At 36.8% G+C, this 19095-nt stretch overlaps 1 protein-coding gene across 10 annotated transcripts in view; it reads left to right on the top strand.

Annotated features, from left to right (window-relative positions):
- LOC114031785 (band 4.1-like protein 3) overlaps window positions 1-19095 on the top strand; it is a 291289-nt gene that overhangs the window by 171606 nt on the left and 100588 nt on the right. For all 10 annotated transcript variants that reach the window (XM_027846899.1, XM_027846900.1, XM_027846903.1 and 7 more), the window contains exons 2-3: window positions 6078-6280; window positions 14642-14839. In XM_027846899.1, coding sequence (XP_027702700.1) covers window positions 6089-6280; window positions 14642-14839 — 390 coding nt within the window. In that variant the 5' untranslated portion in view covers window positions 6078-6088. The remainder of the gene's footprint in view (window positions 1-6077; window positions 6281-14641; window positions 14840-19095) is intronic.

Genomic DNA, 19095 nt, shown 5'->3' with positions numbered 1-19095 from the left:
ATCATTGGAGATTTAATTCCCCTTGCATTTGCTAAATGTAAAGGGTTGCAATCAATACATGAAAAGCAATCAAAGTTTTATTTTATCAGAACAATTCATGAGGAAACAATAGTTACAATGTGTGTTACATAGTGCATGTAGTGTTAAATACAGCAATAATTAAGATAGGTTGAAAGTATTCTATATAGGTATATGATTATAATATTTGGGAGACTGCCTTTTGAGAAATTTGATCATCAAATGTTGGGCCATATTTAATTTTATGTTTTGGTTCAAATTATGTTGAGCAGGCAGTATTGCTTTGGGCAATAGCTGTGAAGTTATTCTGAAAGCAGAATCAAATAGAAAATGACAGATTAAGGGAACAGTTACACTGGCATTGGAAAAATCTCTTGGCACTGAGGTCAGCTTGTTAGAAAAATTCTTATAAACAGTTGTTGCCTTTTTTGTTTTTGTTTTTACAATTAAGATATAAGGGGCATTGAAATCAGAAGCACTCCACATTAATAAAGAGATTTGTATTGTGGCACTTGATTATATTTGAGAAGTAATCAATGTTGAACTTTTAAAAAAATCTGACCAGATCCTGAAAAATGGGAAGGCTCCCATTTGTTTAAAGAGGTTAAAAATGATCAGAAATCTTTTTATGATCCTATTATTGGTGGATTTCCATACCACAAATAAATTTACCAAAATATGTAGAATGCTTTGCCACAACTCCTTGTGCCTTACCTCAATGGCCATGTTATCAAATGTAAGCTTCTTTTGAGTAGGAATGTTATTCTTTGTGCTTGTATCATCAGAGATTAGAGTAGTGTCTGGCACATTGTAAGTGCTTAATAAAAGTTTGTTGATTGATTAATTGAATTAGAACTCATCTGGCAAAGGCCTGTTGATAGTTAGGTAGCAGAATTGAATTTTGCCCTTGCAGACCACTTTAAGGAAAGTTGGATTTAAGTTATGATAGAAATTTAGGGCACTCAACTCTCACCTGTGGCTCCAAGAAGCTGTAGCATACCCAGCAGCCATAGCCTGATAAAACTGTCTTTCTTGGTGTAGGCTAAACCAGATTGAGGGTACAGCAGGCTTGAAACTCATTGGTAAGTTAGGGAGAAGTCTACCCCAAGCATGTGAAGACTCCCCCCAGGCAGAATGGGCAGATGAGAACAATTTGTTCCAGCAGCCATGAAGGCAGTTGAAGTGAAGATGCCAAGTTCATCCATTGCTTCCTGGGCCATTGCCAGTCGTCTTGATTTTTTTCCTGCCATTGGATTTATATGACTCTGGGAAGTGAGAGTGAGACTGATGACTTTGTGCATCTTTGCCTCACCTAAATCCAATTCACACTCTAGTCAAGACATCACCCTATGAAATCGTTGATCCTCTTTTGAAAATGAAGTAAGAACAACAATAATCTTTTTTTTTTTTAAATAAGGTCCACTAATATTTAATAAATCCCAGACTGGAATTTTAAATAATTCCCGTCATGGCATCGTGTCTCATGGTCTCCATGGTATGCATGAGTTTGTATTTATTTGCTTGTATTAAGCTCTCTGATAGGTAGTGTGCTGTACTGGACAGAGAGTCAGCCTTGGAGTCATGAAGGCAGATCTGTGTTCAACCCCTGGCAACATTTCAGTTGTGAGGCTGGCTCTGTGGCAAAACCACTAACTCTCTGACATACTAAATTAGAGAACAATTGTTGATATGCAGTGGTAGAAGTAGTTGTCTCAGTGAAGACTCCCTACATCAATAACATCATAAGTCTGGAACAAAATAAATGAAATTTATTTTAGATATTAATTTTATCTATTTTGGTCCAGACTTGTGATTACCCCTGCTTTCATGTCTAGATATGGACACTTGAGGCCATGAATATTATCATTTCCCCTGTTCCTGTATCTCAGTCTCTGTGATTTGAATATTAAACATTTCTGCCACAGTCTCTGCCCACCTGCAGCTTAAATTCTATCAAGGAAGATAACATATGTCCTTATACTAAACACTAAGTATATTTAAAATAAATACAAAGTTATGAGATAGAGCATTCTATTCTGGGGGATAAGGAAAGGGCTTATATAGGAGATGCCCCTTAAGCCAATCTTTGAAGGGAATTGGGAATTTTAAGAGGCAAAGGTGAGAACGGAGGATATTTCAGGCATGGGGTTCATTTTGTGCCTAGAGTTGGGAAGTGGAATATTGTGTAGGAGGAACAGAATTGTTGCTGATCTTTGTCCTTTGTTTTTGAAGAGGTTGATGACATCAGAAAGATGGTGCCTTGACATGCAAGTGAATTAGATTTAAGTGAGGGAGGGCTGTGCAAAATCACCAGCCTCACTTTCTCTTCTGACACCATCTGGGTCCAGTGACCAGATATAGATCAGAACTACTCATGGAAAAACAGAAAGACCATTACTGGAATGTAAAGTGTGTGAAAAGGAGTTGTGTGTAATCTGCCCAGAAAGGTGATTATGAAGGGCTTTAAATGCCAATCTAGAGTTTAAATTTGATATCAGAAGCAGTTAGAAGCCATTAGATTTAAAAAAAAACCCCACAAACCCACAAACAAAGGTGGTGATATCTATAGGGGATTGGCACAGTCTTCTCTGCTTCTATACCTGCTGAAACAAATCCTCTTCTTGATGTGGTTCCGCTTATTAGCAAGAAGGGACCTCTAAGGAGGCATTTGGAATATCTGGTTTTCCAATTTTTGGTCAGACTCCCCTCCCCCCCTTTAAAATATCTAATTAGCTAACTGCTAATGCCCGGATGCAAGCAGCAATTGGACTCACTTATTGTCTATGTCATTCAATGGCTAGAAGCACTTAAGTCCTCATATCCAGCTTATCCTTTTGATTTATTTATTCAATAAAGGTGTCTAGGAATTGTTTATGTCTAGTTTACATATTAGATTGTCACTCAGAAGTATTCTTTCCTGATAAAAGTATCAGGGCATAGAATATCTTATTAACTATGGTAATTGATGTGGGGGGAGTGGTACATCCCCTCCCCCAGTTTATGTCTAGCCCAGTGTCTGGCTCATAGTAGGCATGCAACTGGTATTTGAATTGAATCATCAAAATGGATTCATTGAATACTGCCTAGTTTTCTACAAAGAGGTTTACATGCTTTAAGGTTTGAGAAGGCTAGAGAAAAATATAAAGTTCTCAGAGGTTATATCCTACATAAGTAACTTTCAAAATATTTATGTTACATTCAAAGCAGTAGATTTATTATGCTGTGTTGACTACAGATGCAAAAACAAAATGCACAAATTTTGGTGTGATTAAGTGCATGGACCAAGAATTCCAAAGTGTCAGAGTATTCATCTCTTTTTTTCTAAGAGAGAACCAAAACTTTTCCTGCAACAAAATGGACCCAGATCTTACTTGTACCTGTAGCTTTGGCAGGGGAAAAAACTTACACAGAGAATGAAATGTTATGGCAGGATTAATTACTTTTTTTGTGATCATTGTCTCTTCTGCACTTTAACCTGGTATATTTTGTGGGGGCTTGGGCTAAACATGTTTAGTTAATTGGGCATATTTATCTAAAAAAAGCAGATTGTGTAATAAAGCCATATTAACTCTAATGTCTTACGTATTAAGAAGTACTGTGTCACTGGAGTGGGTATTCATACTGATCATATCATGGACTCTTTGGTGTATGTAAGTAAATATGGTAATGCCATTAACTCAGAATAGAATTATACAAAATTATTCCTTCAAGATGGGGGAGGCAGGGTTATTTTGTATGAAAAAGATGTGGGGATTTTAATGGACTGCAAATTCAATATGAGTCAGTATTGTGATGTCGCGGCCAAAAAAGCTAATTAATATAATCTTGAACTTATTGAGAGGGATAGCAGCATCTGGCAATAAGGGGGCAACTAGAGTGTGCAGCGAATGGAGTGCTGGGCTTGAAGTCAGAAAGGCTCTTTTTTGTGAGTTCAGATCTGGACTCAGACACTTAATAGCTGTGTGACCCTGGGCAAGTCACTTCACTCTGTTTGCCTCAGTTTCCTCATCTGTAAAATGAGCTGGAGAAGGAAATAGCGAACTACTCCAGTATCTTTGTCAAGAAAACTCCAAATGGGGTCATGAAGAGTTAAATATGAGTGAAAAAATGACTGAACAACAGGAATAAGGAAGTCTTTTCTGCTGTCTGCTTCTCTAGTCAGAAGACATCTGGAAAAGCAGATAAGAGTTCTGGGTGCTGCATTGTAGGGAAGACATAAACTAGACCCTTCTAGAAGAGGGCCATCGTGATCGGCTACGTTCTGTGAGGTCAGCAGAAGGAAATGGGAACATTTTACCTGAGGAAGAGAAAACTTAAAGGAACATGATTGCTGCCTTCAAGTACTTAAAAGGGAATTCCTCTGAAAGATTAGATTTGTTGCCTGTGTTTGATCCTAAAGGGCAAAGCCAGGAGCAACAGGTCGAAGTTGGAAAGAGGCAAACTTGTTTGGACTTTTTGGGTAATACTTAGGTCAATCTCAAAGTAGAATGAGCTGCCTAGAAAAGTAGATTTTCCCCTCACTGGAAGTCTTCAAGTAAAGTCTGGATACCTGCTTGTTGGGAATATGAGAATGGGAATTCCTTTTGAGGATAAGTTAGACCGTAAGGCCGCTGGGGTCCCTTCCAATTCTGAAGTTTATTCATCTCATCTGTCTGTGGGAGAATAAGCGACTTCTGAGATCATCAAATCTAACCTAATTTTGTGGATGAACACATTGAGACCTAGAGGGGCTAAGTGAGTTGTTATACAAGACGCTGAAAAGTGATGGATACATTTAAAATATCCTTTCTTGTCAGATTTTAGATTTGAATCTAAAGGACCCAAACTCCAGAGGGAGAATTCATGCCCGCCTTCACTTTAATTAACTGCTTAATTTATTTTTGGCCGATGCCATAAACCTTTTTTGTGTTGTGGTTCCCTTTGGCGGTCTGGTAAAGCCCATGGATTCCTTCTTTAAACAGTGTTTTAAAACTCATTAAATAAAATATGCAAGATTACAAAGGAAACTACTTATGGAAATACAATAATCAGAATATTTTCTAAAAAGTTTATGGACTGAGGTTAACTACCTATGGCTTATGGGATAGGAGGTACTTTGGAGTAGAGCCAATAGCCCTGTAGGTGGCAGAGTGGATAGAGTGGTGGGTCTGGAGTCAGAAAGACTCTCAGACACGTGTGACCTTGAGTAAGTCACTTAACCCTGTTTGCCTCAGTTCCTCATTTGTACAATGAGCTGGAGAAAGAAATAGCAAACCACTCCAATATCTCTGCCAAGAAAACCCCAAAAGGCGTCATGAAGAGTCAAACATGAGTGAAACGACTAAACAGCAGTAGCTCTGTGATATTCCCATCGGAGGTAGGAAGAAGGCAGATGTATGATAAGTGAGTAGTTTGAGAAACAATTGAATGGGACTGGAAAGCTCTGCTAAACTAGCTTTTATTTAATAGAAAATAAGCCAGGTTTTAACCTTTGGTATGCTTCAACAAGGACAAATCAAAATTGATTAATCAAAAGAAGTTTGGGGGCATTAGCAGGGCTTTCCTGTTTCTCCATTCTCTTCATTCCCTCTCAAAAGTGCCATGTCAAGGAGGGAAGAGAGGGAACAGCATATTGGTACTTCATAGGCAATAACTGATTTGGCTGATGAGTCAAATTTGTTTAAAGAAAGTTGAGTGTATACTTTAATTGTTTAATTATGATGATTTGTTACTTTAATATTAGACTTTGACTGTTTTACAGCAAAAAGTTCGTAAAGAACAAAACCCATAATCATCTTCATCAGTCTGTAATCTTTCCCTATAGGTTCATCGTAATCTTAAAATTTTCATGGCTCACATTCACATGGCTGTAAATGAATGGAATGAGTGTAATACATTTAATAAATTTGATCAGTCTATTGTTAGACTATAGAAACAGAACCCTATGTTGAATATTCAGTATTTCTTCATTTTTTCCTTTGATTATTTCTTTTTTCCTATCTAATATAGCATCTTCATGCTTTTTCCATTTCAGTCGAGAGAAAACTGTATTGAGTTGGGTCCTCTTGCTTTTCTTGCAGAACAATCAATCATGACTACGGAATCTGGATCTGACTCTGAATCGAAACAGGACCCAGAGCCAGAGCCCCAAGAAGCCTCTGGACGGCAGGGACAAGCTGGGGCTCAGCAGCAGCCAGCGGAACAGCCTCTCAGGGAGGAACATCAGCAGGCACTGGAGCAGTTCTCTGCAGCAGCAGCACATAGCACCCCGGTGAAAAAAGAGGTCAGTCTCAATTCAGTAAACAGCAGTTCTTCAAAAGTTTCTCATCTTTGTCCACCAGCTCCCCATACCGCATCTTCTAGCTACCTAACAAATATGGAGAGGTCATAATTGAATGGGTCATTTCCCCCTGAAAAATGAATTAAGAATATTTATTGTGCTTATTTTAAATATTTCCTAGAAGATTTGTTATCTTAAAATTAGAAACTATGAGGGACCAAAGTTCATTCTCTTCATATCTCCAGCAGGCAAAAATATATCTTGTTTTAAAAGCCTTCAAAAAATCACATTTCACAAACTTTCTTCCTTATTCATTCAATCAATCAACAAGAACTCCACCAAAAACCTGGACTTCTGACTCCTGTATGTGTTTCTTTTGATAGGAAGGAAAATTCCCCCTATTTGTATAAGTTAACAGGTTGTACCGCATATTACAAAAATGGGTTTGAGACTTTCTCTTTTCCTCTCCCAGGTGTATCATTTAAGAATTTATCTTTTGGATATTTTATTATTATCATTTTTATTGTTGTATTTCAGAACTTCTTTGGTGGTCATTGTTTGAACATCATAAAATATAAAAGATGAATGAATGAAGACTTACTGTGTTCATTCCAAATCTTGGACCAAGCATGGGGTATTCAAAAATAAAAACAAAGACAGTGCTTGATCTCAAGGAACTTACATTCTTACAGGAAGAGATAATAAATAGAGGAATGGTGGCCAGGGCAGAGTATTATATTTGGATGAATTATAGGGATGGTGAGTAGAGCCATAAGGGAGTAGATTGATATATCCTATCCAAGAGCAGTGGCAGTATTGATTTGATTATGCTTCTAGAAATCAAAAACTCGGTGGAGGTAAGGATTGGACGGTATGAGTGCACTATGGAAAGCATGTAAGTGAAAAGATGGCTGCAAGAAAAAGTCAGTCAATAAACATTTAAGCACCTACTGTGTGCCAGGCACTGAGCTAAGTGCTGTAGTTACAAAAGTAGGCAAAAGACAGCCCCTGCACTCAGGGAGATAACACTCTAATGGAGGAGACAACCAGTAAATAAAAATGTACAACTAAGCTATGTAAAGGATAGATAGGAAATAGAGAAGGTTCTAGAGTTAAGAGAGATTGGGGAATGTTTCCTGAAGAAGATGGGATTTTAGTTGAGGATTAAAAGAAGCCAAGGAAGCCAGGGAAGACAGTATGCAGAGATGATGGAGAACCTTTCAGGCATGGGGGACAGTTGGAGAAAATGCGTGGAATAAAACATGGAGTGTTTCGTTTGTGGAACAACCAGGAGACCAGTGACACTGGGCTGAAGAGTATATGGCAGGGAATAGTGTGTAAGAAGACTTGAAAGGTAGAAGAAGGCTAAGTTAAAAAGGGATTTAAACACCAAATACAGATTTGTATTTGATCCTGAAGGCTATAGGGAGTCACTTGAGTTTACTGAGTAGGGGGGTGACATGGTTGGACCTGCACTTTAGGAAAATCATTTTAGTGACTGAATAGAGGATGGATTAGAGTGGTCAGAGACTGGAAGAAGGCAGACCCACCAGCAGACTATTGCAATATTCCTGGAGTGAGGTGATGAAAATGTGCACCAGGATGGTGGCAGTGTCAGAGAAGAAAAGGGGACATATTTGAGAGATGTTGCAAAGGTAAAATCAGTAGGCTTAGGCAACAAATTAGATATGGAGGGTGAGAGATAGTGAGGAGTCAAGGGTGACAGCCTCGTTTTGAACCTGAAGGACTGGAAGGATGGTATTGCCCTCTAATTTATAGGAAAGGTAGGAGAGAAGAAAGATTTAGAGGAAAGATAGGAGTTCCATTTTCGACATCATGAGTTTAAGATGTCTGCTGGACATCTAGTTTGAGATGTCTGGAAGGCAGGTGGAGATGTGAGATTGGAGATCAGCAGAGTGATTGGGACAGGATTGTTGTACTCCATATGTAATAGGGAAGCTATGAGTGAGAGTTTCAGGAGAAAGATAGTGAATTCTGTTTTGAACATGTTGAATTTAAGATGTCTACTGGACATCTAGTTTGAGATGTCTAACAACATAGTTGTAGATGCAAGACTGGAGGTCAGCAGAGAGATTGGGGCAGGATAAGGTAGATTAAAGTGAAACATGGTTTCATGTAATGGGCCAGGTGAAACAAATATCCAACGGGACGGTGGGGCTCCAGTTCTAGTGAGTCTAGGCATAAACAGGTTGAGTCCTTTAGGACATGGTATCTTGTCTAGCCACGCTGCAGGCAAGAAACTATCGAGTCAGAAGCTTTTTGGTAGCTCCGTCTTCTCCATGAACACTTATTTTATATAGACGTGTGTGTGTGTGTGTGTGTGTGTGTGTGTGTGTGTGTGTGTGTGTGTGTGTGTGTATACACCTAGGGGTGGGGGCCACAAGAGTGGAAAGAAAGAGATGGATGTGAGAGGAGTTGTAGAGATAGAATTGCCAAGATTTGACATATTGGATGAAGGAGAGGGAAGAGTTGAGGATAAATAAGTTGAGGATAAATAAGCTTGTGAACCTGAGTGATTGCAAGAATGAGGATGATGGTGACCTCAACAGAAATAGGGAAATAAAGACAAGAGGTGGGCTGGCGGGAGAACGTAGGAGGAGATAATGAGGCTTGTTTTGACTTGTTGAGTTTGAGATATTTGTGACATGTCCAGTCTGAAATGTCCATTAGGCAACTGGGAATGTGAGACTGGGTCACAGGAGAGAGGTGAGTGCTGGCTGTATGGATCTGAGAGTAATCTAATCCATAGAGAAATAACAATTTTATTCATGGGAGTTGATGAGATTAATGTGAGAGAAAGGTACAGAGACAAAAGAAGAGGGTCCCGGACAGAGTTTTACAGGTACCAGACAGGGCATGGATGTTGGTCTAGCAACATAGATAGAAGAAGTAGCCATACAGATAGGAAGAGAACTAGGAGGAATCAATGTTACAAAAACTCAGAAAAGAGAGAATATTCATAAGGAGAGGACAATAAGTTATACCTGTGTTTTGAATGTGTTTAAATATTGTTATACTTGCCAAGTGGGTTCTTAAGACAATTTTGATTTAAAGCCTCCATATTGGAATCCTATGGGTACTTCAGATAGTCACGTGATAGTGATGATGTTGTAAGCTTGGAAAGAACTTTGGCAAAGAATTTAGCACAATTGACAGTTACTAAGCTTGCATAAGAGTTAGTATATGTATTACTTCAAAATAGAGAGATTGTATCACTGAAACACTCAGGAAGTCACAGCACAAGAGTATAAGATTAAATTGAGCTAAAAATAAATATGAGAAGCCAACTGTGAGAATTCATATTCAGTCTAATATTAACAGCAACACATCTGGAAGGAACTGTGCATCCATCTTCTTGCAATGTTTGGAATTGGCAAAATGTTTCTAGAGATTCCCCATCATGATTGGAATACATCAAGGATTAAGAGCAGTTAGCATAGATGTTTAGAAAGTGACAGCATCCAGCATTCCATTTAATACCTACAGATGGGTTAAATCTTCATGTTGTTCTGTCGCCTAAATGGATCAAGGCCAGTGCTTCAATGCCAACATGCCTCTTCACTGTATCTGCCATCTTATTGGTTTCTCATTCCTATTGATTTGACCTTAAATGTAAGAAGCATATTACTACTATCTTTTCCTGAAGCCTCATTGTTTTTCTGTTCAGCTCCACTTCTGCCCTGGGTACCTTGAAACCCAATTTGATTTGATTCACCAAGCATTTATTGAGTGTGTACTATGTACGGGACACAGGACTAGGCAATGGGAATACAAAAAGGGAAATGAAAAATTCCTTCCCTCAAAGAGCTTACCTGTATAGGGATGGAAACAGCATGTGCACAGATACGTCAATACAAAATGTATCTACAAAATATTTTGCACCAGGATTTGGGAGAGGGATCAGTGGTAGTGGAGAGGCTTAGGAAAGTCCTGCTGTAGCAGGTGGCACCTGATCTGATTTAATACTAATTTTATTTTATTACTTTTTTTTTTTGTACCTGTGATTTCATGAGTAGTGGGAATTTCTGGTGAGAAACTTCTCTACCATGGGAGATCAGAAACCTTCTCTGTAGTGTTACTTGTTAAGGTTAAGGCCTTTCCTAAGCTTTCAGTAAGTTGCTTTAGAAGCAAGACTTAAACCCAGTTCTTCTTAACCGAGGCCAATTCCTTATCCACTACACCAGACTGTCTCGATAATAACAATAGCTGACCTTTGCATAGCATTATAAAATTCACAAAGCATTTTATAAATATTACTTAATTCTATCCTTACAATAACCCTGTTTGGTGGGTGCTACAAACATTGTTTTTCCTGTTTTGCAGATGAGGAAACTGAGTCTCAGAGAGGCTAAGTGATTTGTCCATATCAGTGGAGACATTCCAACAGAGGTCTTTCCTGATTTGATGTTGCTTTTTTTGGCTGGCCCCCTCCTCTTGTCATTGCTTTGACTCCTTGACACATCAACCTTTTTCATATACACTGCCATCTGTTTCTAACAGGCTTATGTCATATCCTATTGCCACTTGGCTCCTCCCCCCTGTAGAAATTCACCATTGTGGCTCCCAATCATTTACCTCCTGTAGTCTCAGTTTTTTAATAGCATTTTCAGAAGGAGAGCTAGTCCAGCAGTAAGTGAGCAAACAGTGGTTCCTTAACCCCAAACCCACAACATGCAAGCCTTTCACATGCCTTGTTCCTCACAAGAGTTGCAGCTAGGTCTCAGTTCCTGCTAATACAGAAAGCCTATGCTTTAAAAACAAATGAAACACACCAGACCCCAAATCAACCCCCCAAATGTAACCTTCATATTGAATCTTTTTTTAACAAAAGTTATAATATTACATTTATGCATGTATTTCATTTACTGTCCCTCAACTAGTCTGTAAATTCTATGAAGGCAAGACAATGTCTTATCTAAGAACTAATTTTTACTAATATTAAATGGATTATGATGTCCCATTTCATTAATTTATTTGGATCACTCCCCTATTGTTGGACCCGTAAGTTGTTAGTATTTTTGTTAATTTCTCTGTGATTACATATAATGCTATTATAAAGGTTTTGAATAGAAAATTGATATTTGTTTTGACAACAACTTTCAAGATATATTCCTAAAAATGTAATTAATGAATCAAAGAGCAACTTATTGTATTCTACTCTCTAAAAAGGTTGCACAACCCTCTGCACACAGTATGTTCATATGCTTCTGCACATATCAAGCACTTAATAGATATTTTTTTTCTAATTGAAACAGAATAAATTTCTTGGTGTTCAGTTGAATTGTTAGGCATGAAGAGTGTCTAGATTTATGCATGAGCTGGGAGAAATGAGAAAACTAAGTAAAACCTCCCTTCAACTTCTTGTAATCATAACCTTGAAATGAGAAATAAAACCAAACATTTATAGGAAACCAGCCACGTGCCTTAGGAAAGATATACTTTTTAAAATTCCTAAGTCATAGGAACTACCCTTTTATATATTCTTCACTTACATTGGTTACTCCTTGCTGAGGCTCATCAGCTGTGACAAAGATTAGGTGCCATTCCTAAAAAATGGAAAGAAACTCAATGCTAATGGGGTTGGGGAGGAACAGGTACTCTTATTCATTACTGGTTGAGTTGCAAACTTGTACAACCTTTTTGGAGAGCAGTATGTAGTAAATTAAAAAATCAGAATCTTTTGACTCATTAATAATATGCTATTTGGTATAGTTCCTGAAAATGATGTCAAAAGCAACAAAAAAAAAATGAACTTTCTGGACAAAGATTCTTATAGAAGCATTATATATAATCACAAAGAAACAAACAAAAATGTAAAAACTTAAATGTAAAAGAACAGAGGAATCATCAAATAAATCATGTTATATTAGTGAAATGGAATATTATAATCCATTTAAGACCAATGAATTTAAGAAATACAAAGAAATCTAAAAAGACCTTATGAAATAATGGAAGATGGGGAGAGAAAGCATAACATTAGAGTATATGCTTTCTATGACCTTATAAGAGAAAAAGTAAATGAGAATAAAGGAGAAAAAAAGCATCTTTCATTGTAATTTCTTTTCCCATTAGCTCCCATCCAAAGTGTCAAATGACTACTTGTGCCTCAGATAAAGCCTGTTCTTTTCCATAGGAAGTGTATCCTGGTCTTGGAACTTAAGCTTTTTCTGAAAAAAAAAAAAAAAAATTCACATAGAAATACATTTATTTTGTCAGTAGAAATATAAAACTTCAGATTTGCTTGGATGAAGGGAGAATGTTTAAGGGGAAAATTTAAACCAGCTTATTATTTGTGGCTGACTTGCCATGACTGCTCATCCTTACAGGTATCATTGTAGACAAAATTCCAAGATTCCCAGACTATTTCTTCAACTGCTTCAAGGCCAAGACCTTTTGGAGTTTCTGTTTTAATGCTCAGGATCCAGAATATTTATAGTAAGACATTGAACTGAGCTGTGAGACATGGGTTTTTTAGGTGAGGACAACCCTCTAGCTAAGCATTCTTCTGAAGTAAATGATATGTCATTTTCTTTTCTCCTCACCAGCTTTGAAAGTTGGTCCCTTATTTTTCTTAAAGACTCATCAGGGCTTCTACCTGGACAAAATAACAGATGAAATGATGATGTTAACGATCTACTCAATAGGAGCCGTAGATGGCAGGAGATACTTTCTAAAGGAGAGAGAGAAGGGCTAAGTATTGACACCAAAATATTAATCTTTTTTGTTGTTATATTAGAGCCTAAGAAAAACTTAGGCATAGCAGCGATAAATGGCCACTCCAGTGACTTGGATTTAGAGACACTTTAATTTAACAGGATGTTGGAAGACCATTGAGAAAGTTTCCTGAATACCGAAGAAAATCATACAGAATTTGAGATGCCCCTCTCTTCTTTGTTCTGTCTTTTGGCGTGTATACTGGAAGAATTGGCATGAATTGTTGGCCTTTGTTATGGTGGTTTGGAGCGGGGGTATTTTGATATACAAGGAATAGAAAGAAGGCATTTTTGAGGGAGATGCATTGAGTCTATCAGGGATTTAAAGGATTTTTAGGGGATTTAAAGGAGAATCTTGTTGTTGGAGTAGGACTTCCTGTACCCTGTTGAATCTAGCCTGGACTGGTCTGTTTCTATTTGAAAGCAGATTAAAGCTTTGGAACAGATCTGATCCATTCTCTTGCTGGCTCATTATAGTGAAGGGAAGCAGACTTGGGGGATTAATTTGCGATGAATTTCAGTGATGCTTAGTATATTGAATTAATTTTGAGTCATCAGATATTTTTATGCTGGTAAAATTACAGAAAAGATTAGGTTTTACAGCTTTACTTAATTTCCTATGTTTCCTTTACCTCAAAAAATTGTTAGCATATTTGTTTATGTGGTAACAGTCAGCTAACAAGAATTTATTAAGTACCTACTATGTTCCTGGCACTGAGAAACAAAGAAAAAAATAAATAGTCCTTGCTTTAAAGGAGCTTGTGTGTATACACACACACACACACACACACTCACTCACACTCACACACTCACTCACATGTATGTTTATATGCATACATATAAATTTTGTTGCTGTTTTTCAGTCATTTCAGTCATGTCCGACACTTGGTGGCCACATTTGAGGTTTTCTTGGCAAAGATACTGAAGTAGTTTGCCATTTCTTTCTCTAGCGAATGAGGAAACTGAGGCAGACAGGGTTACGTGACTTGTCCAGGGTTACATTGCTAGTATGTGTTTGAGGCCAGACTTGAACTCATGAAGATAAGTCTTCCTGTCTCCAGGCCCAGCACTCTATTCACTGTACCATGTAGCTGTCCTGCATTCAAATATGTACATTCATGTACATATACATGTGTATATATGCAATATATGTATATACCTATATGACTGTACATATGCCTATATATATATACACAGTGCAATATATGTACATATTATGTATATTTAGAATATATTTAGTAGGAATATATTATGAGATTACAATGAATTAGAATTAGGATATAGTAGATATAAATGAATAGGATTTATTTTAGGGTCTGCATTATGCTATCACATAATGGCTAGAAAAAGATTAGAGTCAATATTTCATCCTTTTCTTCTTATTGAATATTTCAGGATTCATGCTTGAAATAAAATGATTATTACTATATTGTGCCAATACAAGCACTTTAGATAAAATTACATGTGTACATAAATCTATCTGCATGTCAGTAATTAATATTCTTTCAATATCGCTTACTCTGTAGTGGAAAAAAATCTGTTCTTAATATACCATGTTGTGCCTGAGTTGTACTGTATTATATTTTTTTCTCATTTTGCAATTAAAACTTCCTTTGTTTGTTCTTCACAGGTCACTGACAAGGAACAGGAGTTTGCTGCTGCAGCTTCAAGACAGCTCGAATATCAGCAGTTTGAAGACGATAAACTTTCTCAGAAATCATCTTCCAGCAAACTCTCCCGATCTCCTTTGAAGATAGTTAAAAAGCCTAAAAGCATGCAGCGCAAAGTGATACTTTTAGATGGAACAGAATATCTATGTGATGTCGAAGTAAGTTGTTGTGAGTTGTTTTGGGGGCATCAAGGGGATTGAGTTTTGAAGGAGATTTTGGTCCAAGATTCTTGAAAGAAGGGTAGTATTCATATAAGACCTCCTGAGCAAAAGTATAGTTTATGCAAATTCTGGCAAACTACATATGTTTGCAGATTTAGTCCCTGTGTACAATTTTGTTTGCTTTACTTGTACCAAGAGATCTAGTTATTACTCAGAAGTGTACTTAAAAAATAGCATCCCACAAAATGATTTGAGTTAGTATCTAGGATTATATACAAGAAGCCTGAATTTTCATCTTCATTTAAAACTGGGTAGTTTTTAATATCTTAATTATAAACATTTTACTTAAATGATTTGTTGCTGTCTGAGTAATGCATGGTCAGGACTAACTAGCCAGTTGGTGGGATTCTGCCGTATTTCTGCTCCTGGAAGTTGTCTTATGCTTTGACCTTTTCTCAAATGATGAGGCATTTTCAAATGTTTGCACAGAAAAAAAAAATTCATGTCAATGAAAGGCCTGCTGGCAGTTTTTGCCGGAGATACATGCAAGAAGTCATCTCGTTTTAAAGTGAGCAGTGTAGTGGATCATAGATTCAGCAGGGTCTCAGAAACAACTGGTATTGTGAAAAGATCTCCAGCCTTGCAGTTGGTATTTATGAATTTTTACTCATGATCTGTTACAAATTAATCCTGTGATCTTGACCAAGTCAGTCAAGTTTTCTGAGTCCCATTTTCCTTGTCTATAAAATTAAAGAGTTGGGGGGGCAGCTAGGTGGTGCAGTGGATAGAGTACTGGCCCTGAAGTCAGGAGGACCTGAGTTCAAATCTAGCCCTAGCCTCAGACCAAACACTTGGCACTTACGAGATGTGTGACCCTGGGCAAGTCACTTAACCCCAATTGCCTAAAATAGATAGATAGATAGAGCCTTTAAAAAAAAGTGGGGGCAGCTAGGTGGTACAGTGGATAGAGTACTGGCCCTCAAGTCAGGAGGACCTGAGTTCAAATCTAGCCTCAGACCAATCACTTGGCACTTACTAGCTGTGTGACCCTGGGCAAAGAAGAAAATCTCCATATACAGCAGAATATTTATAGCACCACTTTTTTATAATGAAGAATTGGGAACAAAATCGATTGGGGAATGGCTTAAACAAATTTTGGTACATTACTCCATAGAAGTATGAACTCATTCAGAGTGAAGTAAGCAGTATCAAGAAAACAATATGCAAACTGAATACACCAATATACACAGAAAGAACAATCACAAAGAAAAGAATCAAAAGCGAATGTCATAAAAAACAAGTGTGGCTCAATAAAAGAGAAATGAGAAGACATGCTCCATCTTTTGACAGAGATGGGAAAACTACGTGTTACACATTGCGTATATTTTCATACTATTTAGATGTATTGATTAGTTCAAACTGTATATAGTTTTCTCCCCTCAATTTATTTGTCTTTAAAAATACTTGTCTTTAAATCTATTTGTTGCATGGAATGGCTCTTTGGCATGGGGAGGGGGATAACAGCAAATCATGGTCATGTAAAAAGCAAAAGACTTCAGTGAAAACTTATTTAAAACAAACCAAAACCAAACATTGGCCTAGGAATCACAAGACTATAGTTTGAGAACTGGCTTTACCATTTGATTTATCACTATATCTATAAAATTAAAGAGATGGTTGCTAGACAGTCTTTAAAGTCACTTCTGTCTCCAAATCTCTATGAAATTGTAAGCAACAAACTACCTTAATTCAATAACTTTTAGGAAGATCAGCAGACTTTTTTCCCCCAATAATATGAGATCCTCTAATCCAGTTTATTGAGTACATCCTGCCAGAGGCTAATTTTCCAGTTATAAATATTTAAAATTACAGGCCACTTATAGGATAATAAAATAGGAACATGGTGGGGTTTTGTTTCTTTGCTTCAGTGACCTTATTGGTGAAAGGGATAATAGCTGCACAGGTGTAGCAGAAGGTTTCCCAGTCATTTGCTTCACAAATTTGGCCATGCTGTAGAATTCTCTGTATTTTGTTTGAAAGCTGTTTTTTTCACAGATAGCTAGGTGGAGCAGTAAATAGAGTGGCAAGACGAATCAGGAAGACCCAAGTACAAATCCATTTTCAGAAACTTACTAGTTATGTGACCTTGGGCAAGTCACTTAACCTCTGCCTCAGATCCATAATAGCACCTACCTTCTAGGCTTGTTGTGATGATCATATGAGATTAAAAATTTTAAAAAGTGTAAGCATGGTGCCTTGCACATAGTAGGCACTATATAAATGTGTGATCTTTTTTCCTTTCCTTTTCTTTTTTTAGTTAAATGATTATTTTTGACTTAAAAACAATCCAATCCTAGAAACAAAAACTATATTATTAAAAAAACAGAAAAACAAACGTTTGGCAAATGGCAGTGCACATTTATGTAAAAATAACTAAAAAGAATAGGCAGGGAAGCAGCCTTCTTTACTTTGATCAATAGCATCTATTTATTATTAGGAAGTAGTATTCTTTGTAGTAAAGAAACCCTGAAATTTTTTCTTGTGCAATCAGAGAAAAAGCAGAAATATCTCCTCTCCCCACTATTATTTTTACATAGTTTTAGATAGGTGAGCTCTAGATAGAACACAAGACCAAAAGCAGAGATATAAACAATGGCAAAGAAGAGGGGAAGCAATCTTTATTTGTAGATGGTATTGTAGTGAAGTGAAGTGAAGAAACTATTTGAGACTTTTAATGGCACCATCAAAGTACCAAAATACAAGGTAAATCTATCAAAATTATCAGCATTTCTGTATAATTGTATCAAAAACAGAAAGAAACTAAAAGAAATGCTATTCAAAAGAACTACAAAATGCATAAAATATCTTGGAGTTATCCTTCCAAGATATGTATAAGATTTTTGCTGTTCAGTTGTTTTTTAATGGTGTGTGACTCTTCCTGACCATATTTAGGAGGGCTTTTTTGGGCAGAAGTGGTTTGTCATGTCGGTCTCCAGCTCATTTTACGGATGAAGAAACTGAGCCAAATAAGGTTAGGTAACTTTGCTAGAGTCATACTGCTAGTAGGTGTCTGAGGTCAGATTTGAATTTGGGAAGATAAATCTTTCTGACACCAGGCCCTGCACTCTACCCACTTAACCACCTAACTGTCCCTATATAATATTTGTATCACTCTAATTATAACTCTTTACAGACATGAAAATGGATTTAAATAATTGGATAGTCACCTCTAGTGTTTGCATTATACCAACACAATGAAAATAACACCAACATCTAAGTTAATTTATAGATTTAGTGATATATTTATAAAATCAACTATAGAACTAGTCAAAATAATAAAATTCATTTAGAAAAACAAATATCTCAAGGAAGATGAGGGGGAAAACACTATATAAAATGAAAATGTTTTTGTATGAATCAAGTTAACAAAGGTAGAATTATAAGAGAAAATATAGAGTGGAGAAAGTCATATCAGATATTGCTGATAAGTCAAATACCCATAATATCCAGGGATACCATTGCCACAGTGATGATATTAGTAGGCTTATTTCCCAAAGAGATCAAAGAAAGAAAAAAAGGATCTATATGTACAAACCTTTTTATAGTAGTTCGTCTGTGTGTGTGTGTGTGTGTGTGTGTGTGTGTGTGTTGAGAGGGGATGTGTGGCAGTGAAGTGTTAACTAAGGGCAAGCTCATTAGTTGGGGAATGGTTGATCAAATTGGTTGAACAAATCCAGATGCAATGGAATACTGTTTTGCCGTAACAAATGAAGGAGATGGATTCAAAGAAACCTGGAAGATAGGCAGAAGCAGAACCAGGAAAATAATTTATACTACAAAAACAACAAAAATGAATAACTTTTAAAGAATTGGTTCTGAACAATAGAATAATCAACTGTTGATTCTAGATGATTAATGATGTACCATTTTATCCACTGCCTGAAAGAGATGTGATAGACTAAATATACAGACTAAGATGTGCAGTTTTGGGATGACTTATGTGGGAATTAATTTTGTTTAACTATACATACTTGTTTGGAAAGGTTTTGTTTTTCTTTCAGTGGAAAGGAAGTCGAGAGGGAGAGAAAATGTATGTTAAATGAAAAAAAATTAAATGCATGGGAAATTAATACAGATATATGATTCCTGGAGCTGGTCATCAGAGTTTAGGAAAAGAATTTTCAAAAGAATCTAAAACTGTATATGATTATATAAGAACTCTGAGGTTTCACTGCACAGAGAACAAATTGGTA

The sequence above is a fragment of the Vombatus ursinus genome, unplaced genomic scaffold, assembly GCF_900497805.2.
Source record: "Vombatus ursinus unplaced genomic scaffold, bare-nosed wombat genome assembly UNPS02015255.1, whole genome shotgun sequence".
In the NCBI taxonomy this organism is placed as follows: Eukaryota; Metazoa; Chordata; class Mammalia; order Diprotodontia; family Vombatidae; genus Vombatus; species Vombatus ursinus.
This window is presented reverse-complemented; position numbering and strand designations above follow the sequence as displayed.